Here is a 26,192-nt window from a genome sequence, read left to right as displayed (position 1 = left end):
TTGTGGTTTATCCTTACTGCATTTCTTTTGCACAAAGGAACAGATAAATCTCTTCTTTTTGCATGAAAGGTAGCATATTATAGATGTTCTTTTCTACTTTTGCAGCAGTAATTTTAAACAAGTTTTTATCTAGAGATGCAAGCACCCAATCCTTTCTTTCACTCCCTCCCCCCCTTGAAAAGCAGCCAGGACTTTACAGAATCCAGTTTTTAAATACTTACAGGATTAAATCCAAGTAGCTATCCTAGAAATGAATGGCTCTTTGTGATCCAGCTCTTGTCTGACATTTTTGCAAACTTGAACCTCCTGCATATGCTCTACTAAAATCTCATACTATCCCATGCATCCCTGCCTCTCACTTGCTATTCCCTCCAGCCAAGGCTGAATAGCACTCTCTCCATTTCTCCTCCCAGTGTCCAAATGGCAGTCTCCTCTTCTACTTTCAGGAAGAGAAACCTCCCTTGACTGTGCTACAGTCAGTGGGTTCTTTCTCTCTCATTAAGCTTTATTTGAATCTTGGTTACAGCAATCTTAAAATTATTTTATTTGTCTGTCTTTCCCTCTGTGATCTTTTTTCATCAGAAAGTCCTCAGCACATATAGATACAAAATACTGATGAATGGAAAATAAACAGAACTCTGTTTATTTCTTATTTGGGGTAGGCTTCTCCAGACATGGGTGGAAATGATTTCTGTATTTCCAGTTATTGGCTGGAGTCTCGTTTCAATACACAAAGCCCTGTATCCATCTAAGAGTCCATATCGTGACTACCCCGAGACATCATTGTCAAGACCCCCTCCACTGGAGGGGGACCACTGAACTGACCTATCTGTTGGGCCAGACTGTACACATCCCCTTAAACGTGGAGATTTCTACTGTGGCCTACTCTTCAGTCATCAAATCTTAACAAGATAGTTTCTGCTGGCCACAGATGAGCATGAGCCTTCTTTTCCATCTCCTACTGACCCTCGGTATGGAAGCATCAGCATTCTCCTTGCCCATTTCTGAGCAGTTGAAAGCATTCTACAGTCATAAATTTTAAAAAAATGTAAATCAAAATATTATTAATAAAATATGTCCTTTTAGTTTTCTATGTAGTTACCAGTACCCAGAAAATTATTCTGGCTTTTCCTCTTTAGACACCAATGCATTTTAATACTGAAAAATAATCCTTTAAGTGTAGGTTAAGTATGATATGCCACTGAGTTATTTAATAGAGTAAACTGGTTAGAATTAAGTTTTAAGTTACATAAATTCATTTGAACTACCTTGAGAAAAATGGTATTTACTATGAGGACAGTACTTCTTTCACAGAATCAGGATTAGAATGTAATTGCTGAATTCTCAGGAATAACTTGAACTTGGGACTTGAACACATGAAAACTCAATATGTCTGCGTTTTGTATGTGTGTGTGTTTATCTGTCTCAGTTCTTTTTTTCTCTGTGGGCTTCATTTTTCCCTTTTACTAGATACTAGCTTTCCCCACATAGTGAAAAACATAGCCACCCACAGCTCCATAACTTTGTGTCTTTCACCTCAAGCCACCAGAAGCAGACTGGCCCAACGTGCTCTCTGGTACAAGTTAAAATAGTCCAAGTAATCAAAGCATTGGGTCAGCTTAGATCCACCTCCGGAGCAGTTACGTGTAGTCAGGAAGATGGGTCATATGAGAACATGAGAGGGTTCTGGGAACCAGACAGAAAGAGCAATTTCAAGTTGAAGTAGAAGGTTAGGAGCTTTTGCAGGAGAAATGAGTTTCTGGGCAGGAAATCAATCCACTGTGTGTCAACTACATAGTCAAATGTGTTTCCTCTTGTTATAAAACTCATTACATAGTGATTCATTATATATGACCAATATTGGTAACTTCTTTGATTTGAACCCACAAGGAATGCATGAGGCATTAGAAGCAGTTTACATCAAATTAAAGTGTGTATGGTTTTCATTATTCTGGATAAAATTCAATGTTGATGTCACTTTTATTACTTCATTATATATTCCATATACCAGGCATGCATTTTAAAATTTATATTTTGATTATACGTAATTTACTAGCAAGGAATTTCCATAATTAAACAGAAGTTAATTGCCTTCTCATTATGCCTTTAGTATAATAACAGTAAATGGGTCCTTGGAAAAGCTGTCTACACGCATCCTGTTTTTGAAAATAGCAGAACTATTGATTGTCAGCTGCCCCCTGATGTTCAACAGTCTGATACCATGAATCTGATGGGGGAGAAACCAATTGTAAAGTGGCAATTAAAGGTAAAAAAGAAAAGATATTCTCATATTTATAAACAAAGTAAATATTTATATATTAAAATTTCATAATGAATTTATGAAGCTACATTTAGAATAAATTATCTTATTATAAAACTACATCTTATAGGTATCTAATGATGGTTATAGGTTCAGTAATCCCAAAATAATGATCATATATGATGGAGCTTGTCAAGTTTGTGGTCTCAATGGGAAGGACTTGTGCACTATAAAGGTATGCATTTTTTCACTTATTTTCACATTTACATGCTAGGTATTTTCATTTCCCATGCTATTGGCATATTAATGGCATATTAGTTTTTTCACCTTCATATCAGAAATACTAATAGAGAAAAGCCTTTCTCAAGTTTATATACAGGTAACTAAAATTGTTACTCCCCCTGTAACTCTTGTTGAAATGGCAAGGAGAAGGTTTCTACCTTTTATGTTTTGAAGTGGCAGGTTGTTTATTTCTTAAAAAAAAATTCAAAAAAGGAGGTTCAGATTGATTTTTAACTCCTACATATATTCCTTTTTAAATAGTAATAATGATTTTCCAGTAACATGTCAGTTACCACAGTTACCCAATCTTCTTTGTAACTAGGGGCATGCATTTGGATGGAGCTTGTAAAATGTATAAGGCTAGCACTTTTACAAGGAGGGTTTTTTTTTGTTTTTGTTGTTGTTTTTTGTTTTTTGTTTTTTGTTTTTTTTTGTGGCAACTGAGTTCATTGATTCTTGCAAATCTCTACCACTGGAGGGATTACAGAACGGCCCAACCAGGGCTGAATCCTCACAGCTACACCTTCTTCATCGAGGTCCAGTCTGTTGGGTTTATCAGCAGATCTTTCTCACATGCCAGTTGGCTGACATAATAGATACCATGGACCTAATATTACTTGGCTCTTCAAAACTGAGAAGAATATCAAATAATATTTTTGTAGATAAAAATTTAAAGTATTATTATTTTAAATTTTAAATCTTTCTTCCTTTGAGATTAGCAATTAGATCATATCAATAAGAAGTTTCTGTTTCTGAAACGTTGTTTGATTTTTACTTTCCCCTAAATACTCCATTTCCACATGTCTTACAATAAGTACTTTTAAAATGTTATAATTCACAATTGTTTTATATTGTTGGGGCTATTCTGTTCTTATTTTTGTGTCCTGTCCTAAGTGACATTAGAGGAGATTTGGGCAAAGTTTATATATGCTGAACAAAATTTGGTCTTCTTCCCAGGTTGAAAATGATTGCTACATTTAACATTATTTCTTTGCGGATCAGCCTCTCTTTCTACTATTTTGTATAAGGATAACCATTGTCAAGTATGGATAATTACATCATGGTTCTGGTTCAGTTTCACCATGTTCAGAGGACATAGTGGTCTCCTAGAGCAAGGGAAAATAGCTACAAACTAATGTGTTTCTGTAAGATGAGCAGGGGAAAAATTGTTTCATGTCTTTATTAATAGAGTATTTCCAGCCTGAGTTAGCAGTAAAACAAAACAAAACAAACAAACAAACAAAAAAGAAGAAAAGACAGTTTTTGTTCCATGTTATTTATAAGCTATAATTCTACACAGAGATAAAGCTGTATGTATTTTCTTATTCCCTCCATATTGGTCAGTTCCACAGGCATTTACACAAAAAGGAAATGATCTGTTTTCTAACATACATTTATGATTAGGACACATGAAAAAATGTTTCCTAACCAAAACAGACTTATAATATGCTTTCATTGGAGTCACCAACATATATGGTGCTAGCTTTCTATATACATTTTTTTCCTAAACACTAAGTATAACGACATCTTAATTGTTTTTCTCTTTTTAAAATTTCCGTTAGGAAAATGTTTGCATTATTGATGGACTCTGCTACATTGAAGGAGATAAAAATACTACCAGCCCTTGTTTGATTTGTAGACCAAAAATTTCAAAATTTACTTGGTCATTTTTAGAAAGTAAGTTAGTCTTTATTAATCCAAATATTTTCTCTACAAGATATTTTTAAGTGATTTTAAACCATGAGTTACATAAAAGATGAACACTGTGTTTAATTTAGTATCTTTCCTAACTGCATGATTTACTTTGCTTGAATGTAATATAAGATGAAATGTTATTTTATGTAATTTCTACAATTATACTACAATAGGGTATGGGATTTTCACTTTAATATTTTTTACTGAAAGCAAATGTGAATTATTAATGGAAGAAATGGGAATGGTTAATTCAGTTACACACAGTTTGTACAAGTCAAATAGCTACTAACAAAATGGGCTCTCAAGTACTATGTAAGTACATAAAATGTCAAATGTCCATTAGTAAAGGTTGGTGGGTGGAAAGAGAATATTACTTTGAGACCAAAGCTCTATATCCTATTCTTAGCCTTACTTCTTTTTAGTTTTGTGACAAGACATTTAGCTATTTAAATTCCAGAGGCCATGCATTCATCACCTGTTAAGTAAGATTATCTGGACTCAGTAATCTATTAAGAGCCTTCCAGCCCCAGTATTCTGTGACTCCATGAATATAATAGTGGTCCAGACAATGTCTGGATACTTAGTCCCACCCGAAAAAGCACTCCACATCATAGTCATGTACCATCTAATTTTTTCACTTCCTTAAGTACAGCTATATGTAATTCCACATAGATATTTCTTCATTCTCTTTCCTCAGTCAAAAGACCAGGCATCATAAAATACAACAAGATGTAATTATTCCCTGCCCCCATCCCCATGTAATTTTATCTGAGTCATAAAACCTTGTATTTATACTGTGATTTGTAACATCACTATATATATTACTGTATATACAAATTTCATGACTGTGTTAGACCATTTGTCAGATGATTCATTGCTCAGGTGCAAGACTCACGGGGTGTTATGGGAAAACAATGAAAATTTGGAGAAGAATTTAGTGCAGGAGACAAGGGAAACACACTATAACTTCTGAATTGATGTCTATGTTTTTAATGGCTTGGGTATAACTGACTCATCATAGATTTACAGTGTTCAAGGATACAAGGGGTCTGGAAATACCATCTGTCCCAAGTTTCTCATATTGAGGGGTGAGGAAATTAAAATCAGTAAATTGTATAAAGATATATGAGGGCAGAACGGGAGCCAGGACTACATTCTCTTGGCATCAGTGCTTTGTTGATGCAAGCGGAGTGTGTTTGTGCCCAGCACAGTGAAAAACGCTATTCTTTCTATCTGTTAAGCCAGTTGGCAAGGAAGGGGGACATTTTTTAATGTGACAATATAAAAAGATGTTTTAAAGCATTACTTGAGCACAAAGGGAGCCCTCTCTGTCCTCTGAAATAACCAGCATTCCAGCAAGTGAGTTTGGCAGCAGGGAAGACCTCTGAGGAGCAGAGGATTGCCGTGACGCTATGGACCCCAGTTACAACTGGGGAGACAGGTACAGTGAGGAAAAGTCAGGGGAGTCAAATGAACAGTCCAGTCATGGAGAATAAAGGAGAAATAAAGAAAAAAAGGTGTCGAGGAGGAAAGTAAAGCTGGAAAGGGTAGAGGACGAAGAAGAGAGAGTGAAAGAGCAAGCAGTTGAGTTGGTCAACATCGAGAAGTAATTTCAGATAGGAAAGGCGAGGCATTCAGTTTGGGAAATGCAAATGTGTTTATGTATTTTATGCTCTGTTCAAAGTGCTTTTTACACTCTCAAAGTAGCAAAGTTTCAAGTCTTGCACCTGTCAGTTACTTTTACATTTTCTAAGAATGCAATTGAATTTATTCTGAATGTAAAAAAAAAAAAAAAGAGCCAAGGTAGGTAATGGAAGTGTTAGCAGAGTTCGAACTTCATCAGAATGTTCCCGTGGGCATTCTCGGTCGTTCTCGGTATCATACTTTTCCTTTTTTTTTTTTTTTTTTTCCTACACAAGTACAAAGTAAATGTTTTCTCTGTGGCAGACAACCAACCCCCAGTGATTCAAATACCTCAAGACAAATTACAGACATTTTTGGGGGAGAACTTTGTGTACCAGTTCACGGCCTTGGATCCCGAAGGTTCTGACATCCATTTTACCTTGGACTCAGGTCCTGAGGGAGCAAATGTTTCCTCTACAGGACTTCTTACATGGAAAACAGAGTCCCAAACTCCACAGCAATTCACTTTACATTTTAACGATGACTGCAGTGCTGAGACGAGAGTCACAATTATGGTAATATTTATCATTACATAAATGCCACTGAATTAATTAGCAATATCGGTATCTATTTTAAACTTGAAATATAATTCTTAATTTGTAAGGAGGAACTAAATTATTCAACATTTCATGGAAAACTAAACTGCCAAAATGCTGTTTTTGTCAGAATTTAAAATCTTAGGGACAGTCTCAAGTCTAGAGCACGGATCTAAATGACTAATTCCTAGGTCATTTTCGCCTGTGCTTAACTATGATAAGGCTAAAGAATGCATTCATGTCTGCCTCTCTGAAAGACCTATGCTCAACCTAAGATTGATAATTATACCCTTTTCCTTCAAGTAAAGTCGTTTTTTATTGGCTATTCTTTTGATATTATCAGTCATGAGCTATTAATACTCTTTTTTGTGCACTGTATTCACTCGACATTTGGGACACACTCATACAGAAGTAATGGTATGAAGTGCAATTGTGTACTATGTCATGTTAACCACATAATTCAAGTGACTGTTTACTCTCTGTATTTTGGGATAACTCAGGTGACTGACTAACTGCTTTACACCTTACGGATTTTTTGTGCTGCATGCATTATAGAAATTCATCGATCATCTTGTAACATTTTTAAAAATTATCCCCAGCATTTATATTTTGGCTATGCTCTTGAAAGTTGGCGTAATTACTTTATTAAATCTTTTAAAATACTCTTTTACATTAAATATTTATATATATATATTTTTTTTTTTTTTTGCAAAACTTGTGATCTGCTCTTACTTGCACATAAATATACATGCCTATCACAATTTCTGGGGCATAAACTGACGCTAATTTTATTGAAAAGTAAGGCATTTACTTTTTGTTTCTTTTGGAGGTGACTGTGAAGTCTTGTGATTGCTTGAATGGTGGATCATGTGTGTCAGATAGGAAATTCCCTCCAGGAAGTGGAATGTACCTGTGCGTCTGCCTGCCTGGCTTTCAGGGGGGTCTCTGTGAAGTGAATGTCACTGAGTGCCATGCAAACCCCTGTGGCCTTGGCAGATGTATTAGTGGATTTCCCAGTTATTCTTGTGTATGTCCGCCTGAACTCAAAGGTAAGTTTTGGTTCTTCACGAATGAAATTAGTATGTGAACAGATGAAAGGAGAGTTCTTTGGCTTTCCAAGTAATCTACAGATTACTCAAGCAAGTGTATGGTCCTAAAGATTTTAATATACATTTAAAAAGCCTAGTAAGTCATCACAAATATATTTGCTACCCATATCCTTTTATTATTGTATATTACTTACATATACTCTTATAATTTTGCCCATTTTTATAATTTTAATGGCAATATTCTATGTCTATATTGTATTTTGCAGGTTCCTAAACATTTCTGTCTAAATTTGGTAGGTAGAAATATATTTAAATGTGTTCTATTGAAATATAATATGGAATAATGAAGAAATTTGCCATGGGAAATGTAAAAATTATCATTTAAGAAAGGTTATCATTTAAAAAGATCATGATATAAAGTTAGAGTTGAAATCAAATGGAATTTGCTAACTCGTTAATTATCCTAAACTATCTGATTCTAGAAACCTCAACTAAGTGTATGAATGACAACTTTTAATTTCCCAAGGCTTTTTATAAGTTGTACCAATATTTCCTCCAATTTAAATAGATATAAATGTTAAATAAGTAAATATGCAATTATTGAGCTGATATGTTTTCCTTGAAGGCATCTATTTTATTTTATTTATTTATTTATTTTTTTAAGATTTTATTTATTTGACACAGAGAGACACAGCGAGAGAGGGAACACAAGCAGGGGGAGTGGGAGAGGGAGAAGCAGGCTTCCCGCTGAGCAGGGAGCCCAATGCGGGGCTCGATCCCAGGACCCTGAGATCATGACCTGAGCCGAAGGCAGATGCTTAACGACTGAGCCACCCAGGCGCCCTGAAGGCATCTATTTTAACATTATAATGGAACTAGGCAGGATATTTAGGTGTCTTCTAATTCTCTCGGCATTTTAAAATAAAAATTTTAGGGGCACCTGGATGGCTCAGTCAGTTAAGTGTGCGACTATTGATTTCAGCTCAGGTCATGATCTCAGGGTCTTGAGATAGAACCCCGCATAGGCTCTGGGCTCCACGAGGAGTAGGCTTGTCCTTCTCCCTCCCCTTCTGCCCCTCCTCCTGCTCAGTCTCTCAAATAAATAAATAAAATCTTAAAATAAAATAAAAAATTTTATCATTTGGGACTGTTGTGCTACAGACTAAAGTTGAAAGAATTCAAATGTTGATTGTTTCATGGATTTTACTCTAATGAGTAAATGACTGAATATATTCATTCAAATAAGTTTTTACACATTTCAGAGAGCAACACGATCTCAAAAAATTTTACTGAGGAAAGACTAACTTTTCCTAGCACGCTATAAAGTTTTCATGGATTTTCACAGCTAATGCAATAACTGCACTAAGTTGTCCTTAAACTGAGCAGGCAACCATTCTAATAACTTTTTAAAAATTTCCTGAGTTTTTTTAACAAAGTAAAAATTGCAGCTGTAATATGGTAAAATTTTTGCCTTAAAATATTAATGGCCTTTTTGTCTTCTTTTTTATAGGGAAAATCTTATGTACTTGCAGGGTCTTGTTTAATGTTAAATAGGATCTAATTAATGACTATGTTTAACTCTGTTGTAAATTTTAAAATTAGTACATTCCTCTTAATATATGACAGCTTTTCTGGAGTTTGTAGGACATACCTTAATGTAAAAGAAGTAAAGATATCTTTAGGAAAGTAAAAGTAAAATATCCTCAAGTAAAAGAAATCAAATAATGAGCACTTAATGGGACATCTAATGTTTTTCAAAATAAATAATTTGAACTCTCGATCTATATTTTGTTTAGGCAAAAATTGCCAGGAAGATGTTGATGAGTGTGAATCCAGGCCTTGCTTTCCAGGAGCAGAGTGTCTCAATACCTTTGGCTCCCATCATTGTGGTGCATGTCCAAAAGGATTTTATGGTGATGGGAAAATATGTCATGGTAAAAGTCCCTATTTTCTGAAATGTTTTTTGCTCCATTTAATTAATCCAAATCTCACAGTTCTATTATCTCTTTACTCATGTATTCATTCAGTATATATTCGTTAAGTGTCATGCACTAAGCAGGATGTGGCGGGTGCAAAAATAGATAATACGTGCCTTCTGACCTAATAGGTTTGAGTGTAATACCGGGGGGTCTGACATGTAATCACCATAGTTCAATATGGTGTTCTGTGCCTGTTGATAGAAGTGCCTAGAGAGAATAGTAGGAATACTACACAGGGAATCACATCTACCTGGAGGGATAATGAAAAGTTTTAAAAAGCAAGTGTCATTACAGCTAACTCTGATGTATCCAGTCAAGGAGAGAAAAGCTTTCTAGGCAGAAGAAACATCATGAACAAAGGTGGAGAGGCTTGTAACATCACAGCACACTTGGGCACTATGAATAATTAAGCATGCTTAAAATATAGAGGTAAGAGGGACTGCTATAATGGTTAAAGCTAGAGACCTAGCCAGTGGCCAGATCACTGAGAAACCATGAGAAACATAATATGATTTACATCTGAGAAGTCTACTCGAGCAGTATGGAGGATGGACCACTTATGGGTAAGGAACTGTGCAAATCTGAAGGTGGGAAGAAAAGCTACGGCAATATTACAAATAAATAGGAAAGACATGAAGATATTCTGACCTTGGATGAGGAGGTAGTGGTTGAAAAAAACACTAAAGAAGCAAGTAGATGGTCTGTGGTCACTGATTGGGATTAGCATGGAGAGGGAAAGAGTGTTACTAAGTTCCATGTGCTCGGTTTAGGCAAATGGGTGTGTAGAATTGGTATTTGCATTGCTATGCAGTAAATCGTGAGGATACAGGAGAAGGTGGCCAGGAAGAGATGCTCACCAGGAACCGAATGGGCCTGCATCTTGATCTTGAACTTGCTACCCTCCAGAATGGTAGGAAAATAAACTCCTGTTGTTTAGGACACTCAGTCTATCGTATTTCATTATGGTAGGCTGAGCTGACTAAGACACACGACACACACGACATCTAAGGAAGAAGTGGTTTGGGAAGGGAAAGAATGAATTCAGTATGGATACATGGAGACTGAGGTGACTCCAAGTGGAGCTCAGGAGGGAAGATTAAGTGAAAGATACAGTTTTTAGGGTCATCCGTCATGGATGAAATTGCCCAAAGAGAACACTAAGGGAAGGGAAGACAAAAATTGGTGGATATCAACCATTTAAAAGCTTAAAAGAGAGAAATTAATTATAGAAAACAGTATCAAAGAACCATATTTTGGTATCATTAAGTGAATAAGACCCCATTTTGATGAAAAATTTGTCACTTTGTGCTTCAGATTGGAGTGGGCCAGTCTAGCACTAGAGGTGATAGATTTGAGGAGCATAGGGCAGGTTGGTAAGGGGAATTCCCTTACCACTCACATTTCCCCCTCAATACCCCATCCCAAATACTCAACAGTATCACACCCTTCACTCCGTGCACTAAAGTGATCTAAGATCAGCCTTTTGCAAACAGAGACTCAGTCCCTGAATAAAACCTGTTACCAAGTGGAACTTAAGAGGAAAGCAAATTGAACCAAGTCCCATTACACATGAGCGATTAATAAGTTTCTTAACTCTGTCAGAGGTATCTGTGTATTTAGGAAGATGCTTGTTACTACAAAATATTTTTTTTCTTGTTGGTATTGTATACTTACTTATGGCAGGCACCGGAGTCACTGACCATAAAAGTCAATACAGCACAGTTCTTATTCTTGAGGTTGCTAACTAGAAGAGGAAAGACACATGAGTCAGTGTCAAGGACCAAGCTCTGTGGGAGAACATAGTTGGATGAAATTGGTTGGGTGGGTATGAGACTCTAGGAACATCTGTTAGTCACATCGGGCTGCCATACCAGAATAACACAGGTAGGGTGACCTAAAAAACAGAAATTTGTTTCCTCAGAGTTCTGGAGGCTGGAAATCCAAGATCAAGGTGCCAGCAGGGTTGGTTTCTGGCTTCTCTTCGCGGCTGACAGATGGCCCCCTTCTTACTGTGTCCTCACATGTGCATCCTCCTCTTCTTAAAAGGACACCAGTCCTATTGGATTAGGGCCCCACTCATGACTTCATTTAACCTTAATTACCTCCTTAAAGGTAATACAGTCACATTTAGAGTTAGGGCTTTAACATAAATAAATTTGATGGGACACAAGTCAGTCCATAACCCAAGGATTTGCCGAAGAGGAGACACTTAAGCTAGCTCTGTAATCAAATTTGTGAAGAATTCAATCCAAGTGACATTTTTTTTTTTAATTTTTTTATTGTTATGTTAATCCCCATACATTACATCATTAGTTTTAGATATAGTGTTCCATGATTCATTGTTTGTGCATAACACCCAGTGCTCCATGCAGAACGTGCCCTCCTCAATACCCATCACCAGGCTAACCCATCCTCCCAACCCCCTCCCCTCTAGAACCCTCAGTTTGTTTTTCAGAGTCCATCGTCTCTCATGGTTCTTCTCCCCCTCCGATTTCCCCCCCTTCATTCTTCCCCTCCTGCTACATTCTTCTTCTTCTTTTTTTCTTTCTTAACATATATTGCATTATTTGTTTCAGAGGTACAGATCTGAGATTCAACAGTCTTGCACAATTCACAGCGCTTACCAGAACACATACCCTCCCCAGTGTCCATCACCCAGTCACCCCATCCCTCCCACCCCACCCCCCACTCCAGCAACCCTCAGTTTGTTTCCTGAGATTAAGAATTCCTCATATCAGTGAGGTCATATGATACATGTCTTTCTCTGTTTGACTTATTTCGCTCAGCATAATACCCTCCAGTTCCATCCACGTCGTTGCAAATGGCAAGATCTTATTCCTTTTGATGGCTGCATAATATTCCATTGTATATATATACCACCTCTTCTTTATCCATTCATCTGTTGATGGACATCTTGGCTCTTTCCACAGTTTGGCTATTGTGGACATTGCTGCTATAAACATTGGGGTGCACGTAGCCTTTCGGGTCCCTACTTTTGTATCTTTGGGGTAAATACCCAGTAGTGCAATTGCTGGATCATATGGTAGCTCTATTTTCAACTTTTTGAGGAACCTCCATACTGTTTTCCAGAGTGGCTGCACCAGCTTGCATTCCCACCAACAGTGTAGGAGGGTTCCCCTTTCTCCGCATCCCCGCCAACATCTGTCATTTCCTGACTTGTTAATTTTAGCCATTCTGACTGGTGTGAGGTGGTATCTCATTGAGGTTTTGATTTGGATTTCCCTGATGCCGAGCGATATTGAACACTTTTTCATGTGTCTGTTGGCCATTTGGATGTCTTCTTTGGAAAAATGTCTGTTCATGTCTTCTGCCCATTTCTTGATTGGATTCTTTGTTCTTTTGGTGTTGAGTTTGAGGAGTTCTTTATAGATTTTGGATACTAGCCCTTTATCTGATATGTCATTTGCAAATATCTTCTCCCATTCTGTCAGTTGTCTTTTGGTTTTGTTGACTGTTTCCTTTGCTTTGCAAAAGCTTTTTATCTTGATGAAGTCCCAATAGTTCATTTTTGCCCTTGCTTCCCTTGCCTTTGGCGATGTTTCTAGGAAGAAGTTGCTGCGGCTGAGGTCGAAGAGGTTGCTGCCTGTGTTCTCCTTTAGGATTTTGATGGACTCCTGTCTCACATTGAGGTCTTTCAACCATTTGGAGTCTATTTTTGTGTGTGGTGTTAGGAAATGGTCCAGTTTCATTCTTCTGCATGTGGCTGTCCAATTTTCCCAACACCATTTGTTGAAGAGACTGTCTTTTTTCCATTGGACATTCTTTCCTGCTTTGTCAAAGATGAGTTGACCATATAGTTGAGGGTCCATTTCTGGGCTCTCTATTCTGTTCCATTGATCTATGTGTCTGTTTTTGTGCCAGTACCATACTGTCTTGATGATGACAGCTTTGTAGTAGAGCTGGAAGTCTGGAATTGTGATGCCGCCAGCTTTGCTTTTCTTTTTCAACATTGCTCTGGCTATGCGGGGTCTTTTCTGGTTCCATACAAATTTTAGGATTATTTGTTCCATTTCTTTGAAGAAAGTGGATGGTATTTTGATGGGGATTGCATTGAATGTGTAGATTGCTCTAGGTAGCATTGACATCTTCACAATATTTGTTCTTCCAATCCATGAGCATGGAACATTTTTCCATTTCGTTGTGTCTTCCTCAATTTCTTCCATGAGTATTTTATAGTTTTCTGAGTACAGATCCTTTGCCTCTTTGGTTAGATTTATTCCTAGGTATCTTATGGTTTTGGGTGCAATTGTAAATGGGATCGACTCCTTAATTTCTCTTTCTTCTGACTTGTTGTTGGTGTATAGGAATGCCACTGACTTCTGTGCATTGATTTTATATCCTGCCACTTGACTGAATTCCTGTATGAGTTCTAGCAGTTTTGGGGTGGAGTCTTTGGGATTTTCCACATAAAGTATCATATCATCTGCAAAGAGTGAGAGTTTGACTTCTTCTTTGCCAATTTGGATGCCTTTGATTTCTTTTTGTTGTCTGATTGCTGTGGCTAGGACTTCCAATACTATGTTGAATAGCAGTGGTGATAGTGGACATCCCTGCCGCGTTCCTGACCTTAGGGGGAAAGCTCTCAGTTTTTCCCCATTGAGAATGATATTCGCTGTAGGTTTTTCATAGATGGCTTTTATGATATTGAGGTATGTACCCTCTATCCCTATACTCTGAAGAGTTTTGATCAAGAAAGGATGCTGTATTTTGTCAAATGCTTTTTCTGCATCTATTGAGAGGATCATATGATTCTTGTTCTTTCTTTTGTTAATGTATTGTATCACGTTGATTGATTTGCGGATGTTGAACCAACCTTGCAGCCCAGGGATAAATCCGACTTGGTCGTGGTGAATAATCCTTTTAATGTACTGTTGGATCCTATTGGCTAGTATTTTGGTGAGAATTTTTGCATCCATGTTCATCAGGGATATTGGTCTGTAATTCTCCTTTTTGATGGGGTCTTTGTCTGGTTTTGGGATCAAGGTAATGCTGGCCTCATAAAATGAGTTTGGAAGTTTTCCTTCCATTTCTATTTTTTGGAACAGTTTCAGAAGGATAGGTATTAATTCTTCTTGAAATGTTTGGTAGAATTCCCCTGGGAAGCCATCTGGCCCTGGGCTTTTGTTTTTTGGGAGATTTTTGATGACTGCTTCAATTTCCTTCGTGGTTATAGGTCTGTTCAGGTGTTCTATTTCTTCCTGGTTCAGTTTTGGTAGTTGATACATCTCTAGGAATGCATCCATTACTTCCAGGTTATCTAATTTGCTGGCATAGAGTTGCTCATAATATGTTCTTATAATTGTTTGTATTTCTTTGGTGTTGGTTGTGATTTCTCCTCTTTCATTCATGATTTTGTTGATTTGGGTCATTTCTCTTTTCTTTTTGATAAGTCTGGCCAGGGGCTTATCAATCTTGTTAATTCTTTCAAAGAACCAGCTCCTAGTTTCGTTGATCTGTTCTACTGTTCTTTTGGTTTCTATTTCATTGATTTCTGCTCTGATCTTTATTATTTCTCTTCTCCTGCTGGGTTTAGGCTTTATTTGCTGTTCTTTCTCCAGCTCCTTTAGGTGTAGGGTTAGGTTGTGTACTTGAGACCTTTCTTGTTTCTTGAGAAAGGCTTGTATTGCTATATACTTTCCTCTTAGGACTGCCTTTGCTGTATCCCAAAGATTTTGAATAGTTGTGTTTTCATTTTCATTGGTTTCCATGAATTTTTTTAATTCTTCTTTAATTTCCTGGTTGACCCATTCATTCTTCAGTAGGATGCTCTTTAGCCTCCATGTATTTGAGTTCTTTCCGACTTTCCTCTTGTGATTGAGTTCTAGTTTCAAAGCATTGTGGTCTGAAAATAGGCAGGGGATGATCCCAATCTTCTGTTACCGGTTGAGACCTGATTTGTGACCTAGGATGTGATCTATTCTGGAGAATGTTCCATGGGCACTAGAGAAGAATGTGTATTCCGTTGCTTTGGGATGGAATGTTCTGAAGATGTCTGTGAAGTCCATTTGGTCCAGTGTGTCATTTAAAGTCTTTATTTCCTTGTTGATCTTTTGCTTAGACGATCTGTCCATTTCAGTGAGGGGGGTGTTAAAGTCCCCCACTATTATTGTATTGTTGTCGATGTGTTTCTTTGCTTTTGTTATTAATTGCCTTATATAATTGGCTGCTCCCATGTTAGGGGCATAGATATTTACAATTGTTAGATCTTCTTGTTGGATAGACCCTTTAAGTATGATATAGTGTCCTTCCTCATCTCTTATTACAGTCTTTGGTTTAAAATCTAATTTGTCTGATATAAGGATTGCCACCCCAGCTTTCTTTTGGTGTCCATTAGCATGGTAAATGGTTTTCCACCCCCTCACTTTCAATCTGGGGGTGTCTTTGGTTCTAAAATGAGTCTCTTGCAGACAGCATATCGATGGGTCTTGTTTTTTAATCCAATCTGATAGCCTGTGTCTTTTGGTTGGGGCATTTAGCCCATTTACATTCAGGGTAACTATTGAAAGATAGGAATTCAGTGCCATTGTATTGCCTGTAAAGTGACTGTTACTGTATATTGTTTGTGTTCCTTTCTGGTGTATGTTGCTTTTAGGCTCTCTCTTTGCTTAGAGGACCCCTTTCAAGATTTCTTGTAGGGCTGGTTTCGTGTTTGCAAATTCCTTTAGTTTTTGTTTGTCCTGGAAGCTTTTTATCTCTCCTTCAATTTTCAATGACAGCCTAGCTGGATATAGTATTCTTGGCTGCATATTTTTCTCATTTAGTGCTCTGAATATGTCCTGCCAGTCCTTTCTGGCCTGCCAGGTCTCTGTGGATAAGTCTGTTGCCAATCTAATGTTTCTACCATTGTAGGTTACATATCTCTTCTCCCGAGCTGCTTTCAGGATTTTCTCTTTGTCTCTGAGACTTGTAAGTTTTACTATTAGATGTCGGGGTGTTGACCTATTTTTATTGATTTTGAGAGGGGTTCTCTGTGCTTCCTGGATTTTGATGCCTGTTTCCTTCCCCAAATTAGGGAAGTTCTCTGCTATAATTTGCTCCATTATACCTTCTGCCCCTCTCTCTCTTTCTTCTTCTTCTGGGATCCCAATTATTCTAATGTTGTTTCGTCTTATGGTATCGTTTATCTCTCGAATTCTGCCCTCGTGATCCAGTAGTTGTTTATCTCTCTTTTTCTCAGCTTCTTTATTTTCCATCATTTGGTCTTCTATCTCACTGATTCTTTCTTCTGCCTCATTTATCCTAGCAGTTAGCGCCCCCATATTTGATTGCACCTCATTGATAGCCTTTTTGATTTCTACTTGGTTAGATTTTAGTTCTTTTACTTCTCCAGAAAGGGTTTCTCTAATAACTTCCATGTTTTTTTCAAGCCCAGCTAGTATCTTTAAAGTGATGATTCTGAACTCTAGATCTGACATCGTACTAATGTCCGTATTGAGTAGGTCCCTGGCAGTCGGTACTACCTCTTGTTCTTTTTGTTGAGGTGATTTTTTCCATCTTGTCATTTTGTGCAGAGGAGAATAGATTAATGAGAGAACAAAATGCTAGCAGGGTAACAACGTCCCCAGAAAATATACTCTAAACAAATCAGAAAAGACCTGAAGCAGTGGGAAAAGAAAGGGAAAGAGAGAAAAAAGAAAAGGAAAGAAAAAAACAAAAAGAAAAAGATAAAGATAAAAACAAACAAAAGCAGAACAAAACAAAACAAAACAAAAACAGAATGTGATCAAATATGATCAGGCTGGATTATAGATCAGTGCCACACACTAGATTTTGGGTGTATTTTGGTCTGTTAAAAGAAAGTCCCTCCCAAAATTTTAAAGAAAGAAAAACTTATATATGTACAAAAATAAGGGTTGATATGATGAAGGGATGGAATATGACTGTAAAGTTGGAAATTATAAAAAATTTTAAAAAAGGATTTGATAAGTTGTTTGAAAAAAGAAAAGAGGATAAAAAAAAAAAGAAAGAAAAATGGGAGGGAATGTGATCAGGCAGGGGAGTAGAAAAAAACCATACAGTAGAGATTTAGAGTATATTTTGATCTGTTAGAAGAAACTATCTCAAGATTTTAAAGAGAGAACAACTTATATATATATGCCAAAAATATGGGTAACTACTGTGAAGGGATAGAATATGACTTTAAAAATGAAAAATAAAAATGTTTTTTTTTAAAAAAGGGATTGATAAGATGTTGGTTGAAAAAGGGAAAAAGAAAAATTCAAAAAAAAAGAAAAAAGGAAAAAAGAAAAAAAGTTAAAAAAAATAATTAACTTTGAAAGACTAAAGAATCATGGTAAAAAAGCCATGAATTCTATGTGCAGTATTCCCCTAGCACTGGAGTTCTGCCGTTCTCATTGATCGGTAAACCTGGTCTTGGCTGGCTGTTCTCGCTGATCTTCTGGGGGAGGGGCCTGTTGCCGTGGTTCCCAAATGTCTTTGCCGGAGGCAAAATTGCCCCGCCCTTGCCGGTCCCGGGCTAAGTAATCTGCTCGGGTTTGCTCTCCGGAGCTTTTGTTCCCTGCAAGCTTTCCGTACAGCTTTGGAGGCGGAGAGTGAAAATGGCGGCCTCCCAGTCTCCGCCCGGAGGAGCCGAGAACTCGGGGTCCCGCTCCTCAGTGAGCCCCCAGAGAAAAGCCGTCAGTCACTCCCGTCTCCCCGGTCTCCGGCCGCACTCCACACTCACCCGGCCTGTGACCGCGCCTTTCTATCTGGCACCGGACCCCGGGTGGAGTCTCCAAACCCAGCAGATCCCCGCGGTGCGCTCCCGCACCTCTCCTCCCGGGGGAAGAAGGTGAGTCTCCCCGGATCTGCCGCTTGTTGGGTCCCTGCTGGAGGAGCAGTGGCCCGACTGTGCCGCGGATCACGGTTTATAGCAACCCCGAGCTGAGAGCCCGCGCCTGGGCTCTGTCTCTGCAGCCGGCTTCCCCGCTCCGATACCTGGGAGCTCTGCCGCACTCAGGCACCCCCGGTCTTTCTGTGACCCCGAGGGTCCTGAGACCACACTGTCCCGCGAGGGTTCCACCCCCCACTTCGCCACCAGAGTGACGTCCCTCAGCGGAGCAGACTTCTAAAAGTTCCGATTTTGTGCTCCGTGGCTCTATCACTTGCCAGAAGCAGCCGACGGAGGCCCCTCCCCCGCCGTCTATCCTCCCGAATATCGCCTCGGATTCACTTCTCCGCACGTCCTACCTTCCAGAAAGTGGTCGCTTTTCTGTTCAGAGAGTTGTTGCTATTCTTTTCTTCGATCTCCTGTTGAGTTTGTAGGTGTTCAGAATGGTTTGATCCCTATCCAGCTGAATTCCTGAGAGGAGACGAAATCCAGGTCTCCTACTCCTCCGCCATCTTTCCCAAGTGACATTTTTATTGTATGTTCTTATTCACAGTATTTTGGTTTTATAATAGTATAATCTGTTTTTCATGCATACATTACAGTTGAAACACAGTTTTTACATGAATCTACTACACATACTATGGTTCTTACAAGTTCTAATAAAAGTGAAACTAAGGAAGAGAATGGTAAAAATGCCGTACAGAGAGAGAGGCATGTTAAGTCAACAAATGGAAATGCTTCTAGTAAGTAATGGTCTTGCTAAAATTTAAGGATAAAATTTAATTTACCTCCCTTTTATTTTCCAGAAGACCAACATATTTGTTCCTTAGGAATTTTTCTTTTCAGAAAGATCACCTAAGATAATACAATGCAGTTTACAAATTATTCTTTTTCTTGCTAATCCATTGACTCCTTTGGCTTATATTCTAGAAAAATGATGCATGTTGTATAATGAACAAATGATATTTAAGGTGATTTCAGAGAAGCTTATGATTGGAAGTGACCCTTTCAAAGTTATATTTTGTAACTCCCTGGTCATTCAACATCAACTCAAACCCTAAAAGTTACAAGAAGCTCATTATTTCGTAAGGCATTTTCTTTTCTACAGTGCTGTCTTTATAACTCTTGATTTATTCAATTAATATTCTGATTGTCTTCACAAAGACCTTACACATTTTACATTAGCTTTCTTTATGCTTTTGCCTTTTGTAATATTAGCTATTCATCTTGCAAGATTACCACTGCACTTACTTATTTTGCAAGGTATCTTTGTCGATTACTGCAATATAGGAAAGCTATCTGGATTTTGATTTTTTCATGTATCCAGTTGCCTTATTAAACACTCTTATTTACACTATTTTTATAGTTGATTCTCTTTCTTGGTTTTATAAATAGATAATACCTCTTGCCAATAGTGAGTCTGTCTCTTACTCTTATTTACTTTCTTATTATAATAATAATTATGATTTAGTCTGTATTTATGATATACCAGCACTGTAGACAAATATTATTTATATACTATCACATTCAATCCTCTCAATAGCTATAGACAGTAACTGTTATTATTTACATTTTACAGATGTTACTCATCTGTACAGAGGCATAGATGGGTTAGGTACTCTCTTCAGGTTTATAGAGTTTGTAAAGGAAGGGAGATTTCAACCTGAGCAGTCTGACTGCAGTCCCAGCTTTCAAATTTGGGTCCTCATTGTAATGGCCGGGACCTCCAGTGCAAAGTGTGTAGTCAGGGAATTGTTTCTTAATGGTCTTAATGGAAATTCTTCTCATGTTCCACCATTAAGTATGACATCAGGGTAGGTTTCTGCTAGAAACCCTTCATCCAGTTAAGGGATTTTCCTTCCATTTGTTGCTTTCTCAGAATTCTCTTTAGTTTTAAATTAGAAGTGGTTTTTAAATTTTATCAAATGGTTTTTCAGCATCATTTATTACTTGCTATAATTTCTGTTAATCTTTCGTTAGGCTAACTTTTTTAGAATGTTTTCGACAGAAAATCGTATCAAATTACCTTTTAACATTATTTTATATTGCTTTCCTTATTAATATCATAACGAAATTATGTAATGTAATTCGATTAGTAGAGATACAAGTCTATTTCATCCTGATGCAGTAGTCTGTAACTACACTGCTGCATTTGAGTTGCTAGTAGTTCATTTAAAATGCTTATGTGTTTTCATAAATGATATTGACTATAGGATTATGCCACTTGATCAAATGTTTATAAAACTTTTCATCTCTGTGTATTGCAAGAGTTTTATAAAATATTCTTTCTTTGATAATTTGGTAATTTTTTTCCATTAAATCATCTGTCTTGGCATCATATCTGGAGGTGACTTTAGATCATTTTTGTTTCTTTCATTGCAGTTGTTGTATCAACTCCTCTATCTCTTCTTCAATTTAATCATTCATATTTTGCCAAAAAAATGTTTATCTCATTGAGATTTCAAATTCTTAGTTTAAAATTATACATAGTATGTTTGTATAATTTAAAATTTGCTTCAGTTTATTATTATGAATTGCTCACATGTCAGGAATACAAATGCGAGCAATTTCCTTTGCTTTGAGCCTCAGTGTATGAAGTGGTCAATAAATGTTTGTTGGCTATTTCCAACTCCTAATAAAACTATTAGTTATTGTTCTTTAACTTTTACACTGTTTAACATTCTGTGCACCTGGTATATCTAAATAGACTATAAATTCCTTGAAGGCAGGAACTGTATGATGACTTCTTACTACTGCACAGCTCCTAGTATAATGGTATAACTGTGATAGACATTAGATGAAGGAATGAATTACTTAATATTAAGTACTGTGGAAAGAGCAGAATATTAATAAATGTTATTGACTGACATTTCTTTTTCTTTTTTGGTTCTTTAGATATAAAATTTCAGCCACCATCAACAAATCATTCACCATCCGGTGCAAACTTTACCCACAGTCCTGCTACTATCAAAAAGTTCTTGGACACAATGAGCAACATCTCGCACTTCTCATTAAAATCAGTTACAACTCAAATGAATAATTCAAAGAACATTATTTCCCATCAGATATCAGGTTTGAACAGGCGGATCATACTATCAGTACAAATCTCAGTCTGGAGGAATTGGGAGTGTCCATGAACAACCATAGTTTTTTAAGCATTAACCCAAACAGTTCCCATAGTGAAGTAAAAGATATTATACAGTGCACCATCCAAACAGAGGCAGGAGGGCATAATTCTCAAATTAACAGGTCTGCCCAAGGTTTCACACAGTATAAGGATGGGTTTGTCTCATCAGTTACCAGAGCCATCACTATTTTACCAGAAAAGCCTGGATGGACCAAAATATCAACTTGTGCTGAATCACCTTGTTTTCTTGGTGTTTCTTGTGTGCCAACCACAGATGGTCACTTCCGATGTGGACGCTGCCCGTTTGGATATTATGGAGATGGTATCAATTGCAGAGGTAGTATGAAAACTCTTCAGAAGATGCAAAGAAAACTATTTAGTTCACATTTAAGTAATTAAAAAGAGATGCTTTTCTACTTATTAATTTCTGTTTACTCCATTTAGTTCACCAATTTCTATTCATTGTATTTATTTATTATTTGTGTATATCCTCTTCATACTTCCAAAAATAATTAACATGGGTGTTCCTGAGTTATTTTTAAAAATAATGTCAAATAGTACCATAACTATATAATATATTATAAACAGGTTTTTGAGTGCCTACTGTGTTCCAAGGTCTATAGAAACACTCTTAATCAATTATGTCATATAATCCATAAAGACTCCACATATTGAGTGTTATTTTTCTCATTATCCAGATAGGAAAGCAGAGCCTTAGAGGGCTGACTTGCCTAGTATTAAGCAACTAAAGAGATAAAATAAGGATGTGAATAACATTGTGGTCTGGGTTCTTTTCAGCTCACAGTGGGCATTTAGCACTTTAAATTACTAATTCTGGTGTATTCACTTATTTTCATAAACTAGGTTTTCTGTAATTCCTCCAGCTCTTGAGAATAAAACAAGTTGGGCATCACTTTAATTTTGAAAGGAGCGTTTACTTCTTTTCACAATTATCAGTATTGTTTTCTTTGATGCAAATCAAATTTTTGGCTTTGATACTGCAGAAGCTATTTCGTGTTGTTGTTGGTATTTTGTTACTTTGTTTTGTGTTATTTGTGTTTTGATTTGAGATTAACTTAAGTAATAGAGCTATTGGGGTGTGTATTTCTTTGTTCTCAGTATTACTGAGAGGTACTTTTTTCTGTTTGTTTTTGTTTTTTTTATAGGAATAGTGATAATAATAACAACTTTCAATGCTTAAATGTTTGTAATATAAACTCCATATTATTAATAAACAAAACAAAACAATCACATTTCGGTTACCTCAGAAAAATGTTAAATGCCTAATAGAATATATCAGGTAGTTAAAGAAGCTTAAGGAATACGAACCTATAAATTTATGATGTGTTCCTAGCATCTTGCTCTTTGAAATTCTGATTATTCCTGCCATTTATCAGCATTTATCTGATTAACATCTGAAACTTAATTGACCTCTGAAAAAAGACTGTAATCCCATTTATGACTAGCAGCCACCTTCAACATGAGGCTTTGGGAGTAATTACCACATATGGTACTTCTTTCTGACTGTATTAGTCATGTTTCTCAGTCATTCTAGTAGTAAAACAAATACAAGGGGAAAAAATAATTTTATAGATAAATGCAGTGGTTAGTGTTCAATAAGCAGCCTCAAAATTTTCCAATTTCAGAGAATATGACTTTTCTTATAAGTAAGTCTATGGGCAACATGTATATATTGTATCAACAATTCAGCCTTTTTCCCTTGATTTTTGCAGCCATTTGTAGACACCCATGTGGAAAAAGCAGGGAATGTGTTGCCCCAAATATATGCAAATGTAAACCTGGCTACATTGGTTCTAACTGCCAGACTGGTAGGTATAGCACTCGCTAGTTTGCATAAAGAATTTAGTTGATAATTGACATTTCTAAAACATGCACTTTATTTTATACAGCTGTATGTCATCCTGATTGCAAAAACCATGGAAAATGTATTAAACCTAACGTTTGTGAATGTCCCCCAGGGCATGGTGGAACAACCTGTGATGAAGGTGATAATTCAAATTAAAAATCAAATAAAAGAAGCAAAATAACACTATTTTCTTTAAAGCTTTTCTTTTAAAGATAATTCAGTTTTACTGTGTCTGTACTAATATATACTCATTAATGCTGGCGGGGAAGTCTAAGCTTTTTAATGTTTATTAAAAATAATTTATTGGAAGCTTCTAAAAACTTAAATTTCTAAAATTAGACATCCAAAAAGTAAAGCTTATTTGTCCTTGGTAAAATTGTCTTCGGAAGTAGTATTTTTGAGGTTTAGTTATAAGGTGCCATATCCCTACATGTATTTTAGTTTCAAGCAAAGGACACCTGATTATTGAATGACTTGTCAAACATGACTCCAAGAAAGTGCTGAATACCAAATAATTAGAAGATATTAGGTAGTAAAAAGAATCCTAAAAAGTGAATTTCAAAACATGTCTATAGCCATATAATTTTATTATTTTGGTTGAAATCTTAAGAGGAGAGTTTATGAAATGGCATTTTAAGAATGGATAATATTTTAAAAGAACACATTCATTATTTTTAATATTTTAAAGAATATACTTTGATAGATGGTACAAATAATTACAATAAACTAAGAGCCACACTAAATACTTTCATGACAAGGCAAGTTACAAATTAACAAATTAAAGTAAATCCAGAGTGAACTAAGAGAAACACTCAATATCAATAGCATATGAAAATAATTGTGGAAATACAGGAGTATTCCATTTTTAGGGCAAGAATGTGTAAGTCCAAGTCTCACTTCTCAGAAGAACCCCAAGATGATGTATTTCCATCCAGCTAACCAAAAGTTTTATAAACCAAAACATGCTGATGGTTTGTTGGTGTTTTTAGAATATAAACTTATATAGTCAATCCCACAGAACTAAATTTCATAGTAAAAGAACTGAGTTTATTATAAATTGTTCTTACAAGAAAGTTTCTTGTGGCTGTGATTCATAAATATAAACTGACCTTTTCCTAATTCAGAGCTGACTTAATAACATAATCTGTGTCTGCAGAACACTGTCGTCCACCTTGTCAACATGGTGGCACCTGCTTGGCTGGAAATCTCTGCACTTGTCCTTACGGTTTTATAGGACCAAGGTGTGAAACAAGTAAGCAAAACTCTCTTGCAGCCTAATGTAAGGAAACTGCTCCTTTGAATAGTTGATGGCTTTAATACTAAGATAAACCCAAAGCCTAGTTAAAGGACATACATTCATGATTTATTCTGACAGTTCTCATTCTGCATGCCACCGGGAGCCCTGGGTGCCAGTACTAAGATAAAGAAGTTTGTTCTTAGAAGCAACTCTCTTCTTGACCCTATCCGTGACCATTTCTTTGAGATAATAAGAATTCCAGTTTGTTGATTTGCATATGTTTATCTTGTTTAATTTATATCTATGATTATTTTCATTAGTAACTAACAATTTTCTGGAATAGCCAACTCTTGTTTACCATTCAGCTCAATGATTTTCTTCCTTCCCCAACTCTGTTAGCAAAAAATAGCTGAATGTGAGAATCAGAGACCATTTAAAGCCAAAGAATAAGTTATTTTTATTTTTCTCTCTGATCTTATTCATTAGAGGATGTGATTGGCAGTTACGAGCTAGCTAGGTAATAGCCAATAATATGGCCAGTTCCAAGCCTAATCTACCTTGCTTTTATTTTTAGTCTACAACCTTAGTGGTTTGTAACAGGCACTGTGAAAATGGAGGTGAATGTCTTACACCAGATATTTGCCAGTGCAAGCCTGGCTGGTATGGACCTACTTGTGGTACAGGTAAAATCAGAAATACGTTCAATGAATAAATCAGTTAAAACAAATTTAAGGTGCACCAATATCCTAAAGACCAGCACCCCAAAGCATAAAGCTAATCTGACAAGATTGGTATGAAGTTTTATTAAAACCCTGTCTTTTGATTCTTTTTCTTCTTGTATCAGACAATAGAGAGTATTTCAGCTTTACTGCTATCCAGGCCCAACCAGTCCTTTTTTTTTTTTTCTTTTTGCCTTTATATTTCCATCATCCCCTTGCTTTATAGTGGAGAGAAACAAATCTGTGTTACATCTCCTAGATCTCTTTCAAGTTTTTTATCACAACACAGACATTCTGTTTCATGAAACATTCAAGCAATTAAGGGACACCATCCCATTATTCTGTTTCTTTACCACAATATCAGGCTTACTTCTTTGCCAGCATGTTTGCAGTTATCTATGTATAATCGAATCCATTGTGATCTAATGACTTCTCAACATAAATTTAACTTAATGCTTACAGCTTGCCAACTATGTGTGAAGCATGATGCAAGGGGAAACAAAGATCAATTTGATTTTTCCCATGACTTCAAATAGCACATTAGTGAAGGAGACACAGGATACAGTTATTCAAAAAGACTATGATACAAGTTGGATTATAATAAGTAATGTAATTAACACACAGTTCTTAGAAGCAGAGAAGACAGAAATTCAGTCTGGCAAGTACAGTTTGGAAGAAAATAGTATTGAGGTAGGCTTTGGAGGATGGGTAAAGTCTGGGTTGCAAAATGGAACTGGGGGTACCTCTCAAAGTGGAACAAAGGTAAAGAAGCAAAAACAGAGAATGCTCCTGAGCGTGCTAGGACTTGAGTGCAGTGTTTCTATTTGAATGAGGACGGAGACTTAAAGAGGTACACATATGGCCCCATGTATTTGAGCAGATCACAGACCATCCAGTTAGTGCTGTT

General features: G+C 36.6%; 1 protein-coding gene across 1 annotated transcript in view; it reads left to right on the top strand.

Annotated features, from left to right (window-relative positions):
* Positions 1-26,192, top strand: part of VWDE (von Willebrand factor D and EGF domains) — an 85,701-nt gene that overhangs the window by 38,797 nt on the left and 20,712 nt on the right. The window contains 10 exon segments of the mRNA XM_078059876.1: positions 2,111-2,266; positions 2,391-2,495; positions 4,105-4,219; positions 6,185-6,435; positions 7,286-7,505; positions 18,938-19,078; positions 23,196-23,291; positions 23,373-23,468; positions 24,486-24,581; positions 25,154-25,249. Of these exon segments, the coding sequence (XP_077916002.1) occupies positions 2,111-2,266; positions 2,391-2,495; positions 4,105-4,219; positions 6,185-6,435; positions 7,286-7,505; positions 18,938-19,078; positions 23,196-23,291; positions 23,373-23,468; positions 24,486-24,581; positions 25,154-25,249 (1,372 nt within the window).

This window comes from Halichoerus grypus, chromosome 12 (genome assembly GCF_964656455.1).
Source record: "Halichoerus grypus chromosome 12, mHalGry1.hap1.1, whole genome shotgun sequence".
Lineage (NCBI taxonomy): Eukaryota > Metazoa > Chordata > Mammalia > Carnivora > Phocidae > Halichoerus > Halichoerus grypus.
Note: the sequence above shows the minus strand (reverse complement) of the source record. Positions and strands in the feature narration are given on the sequence as shown.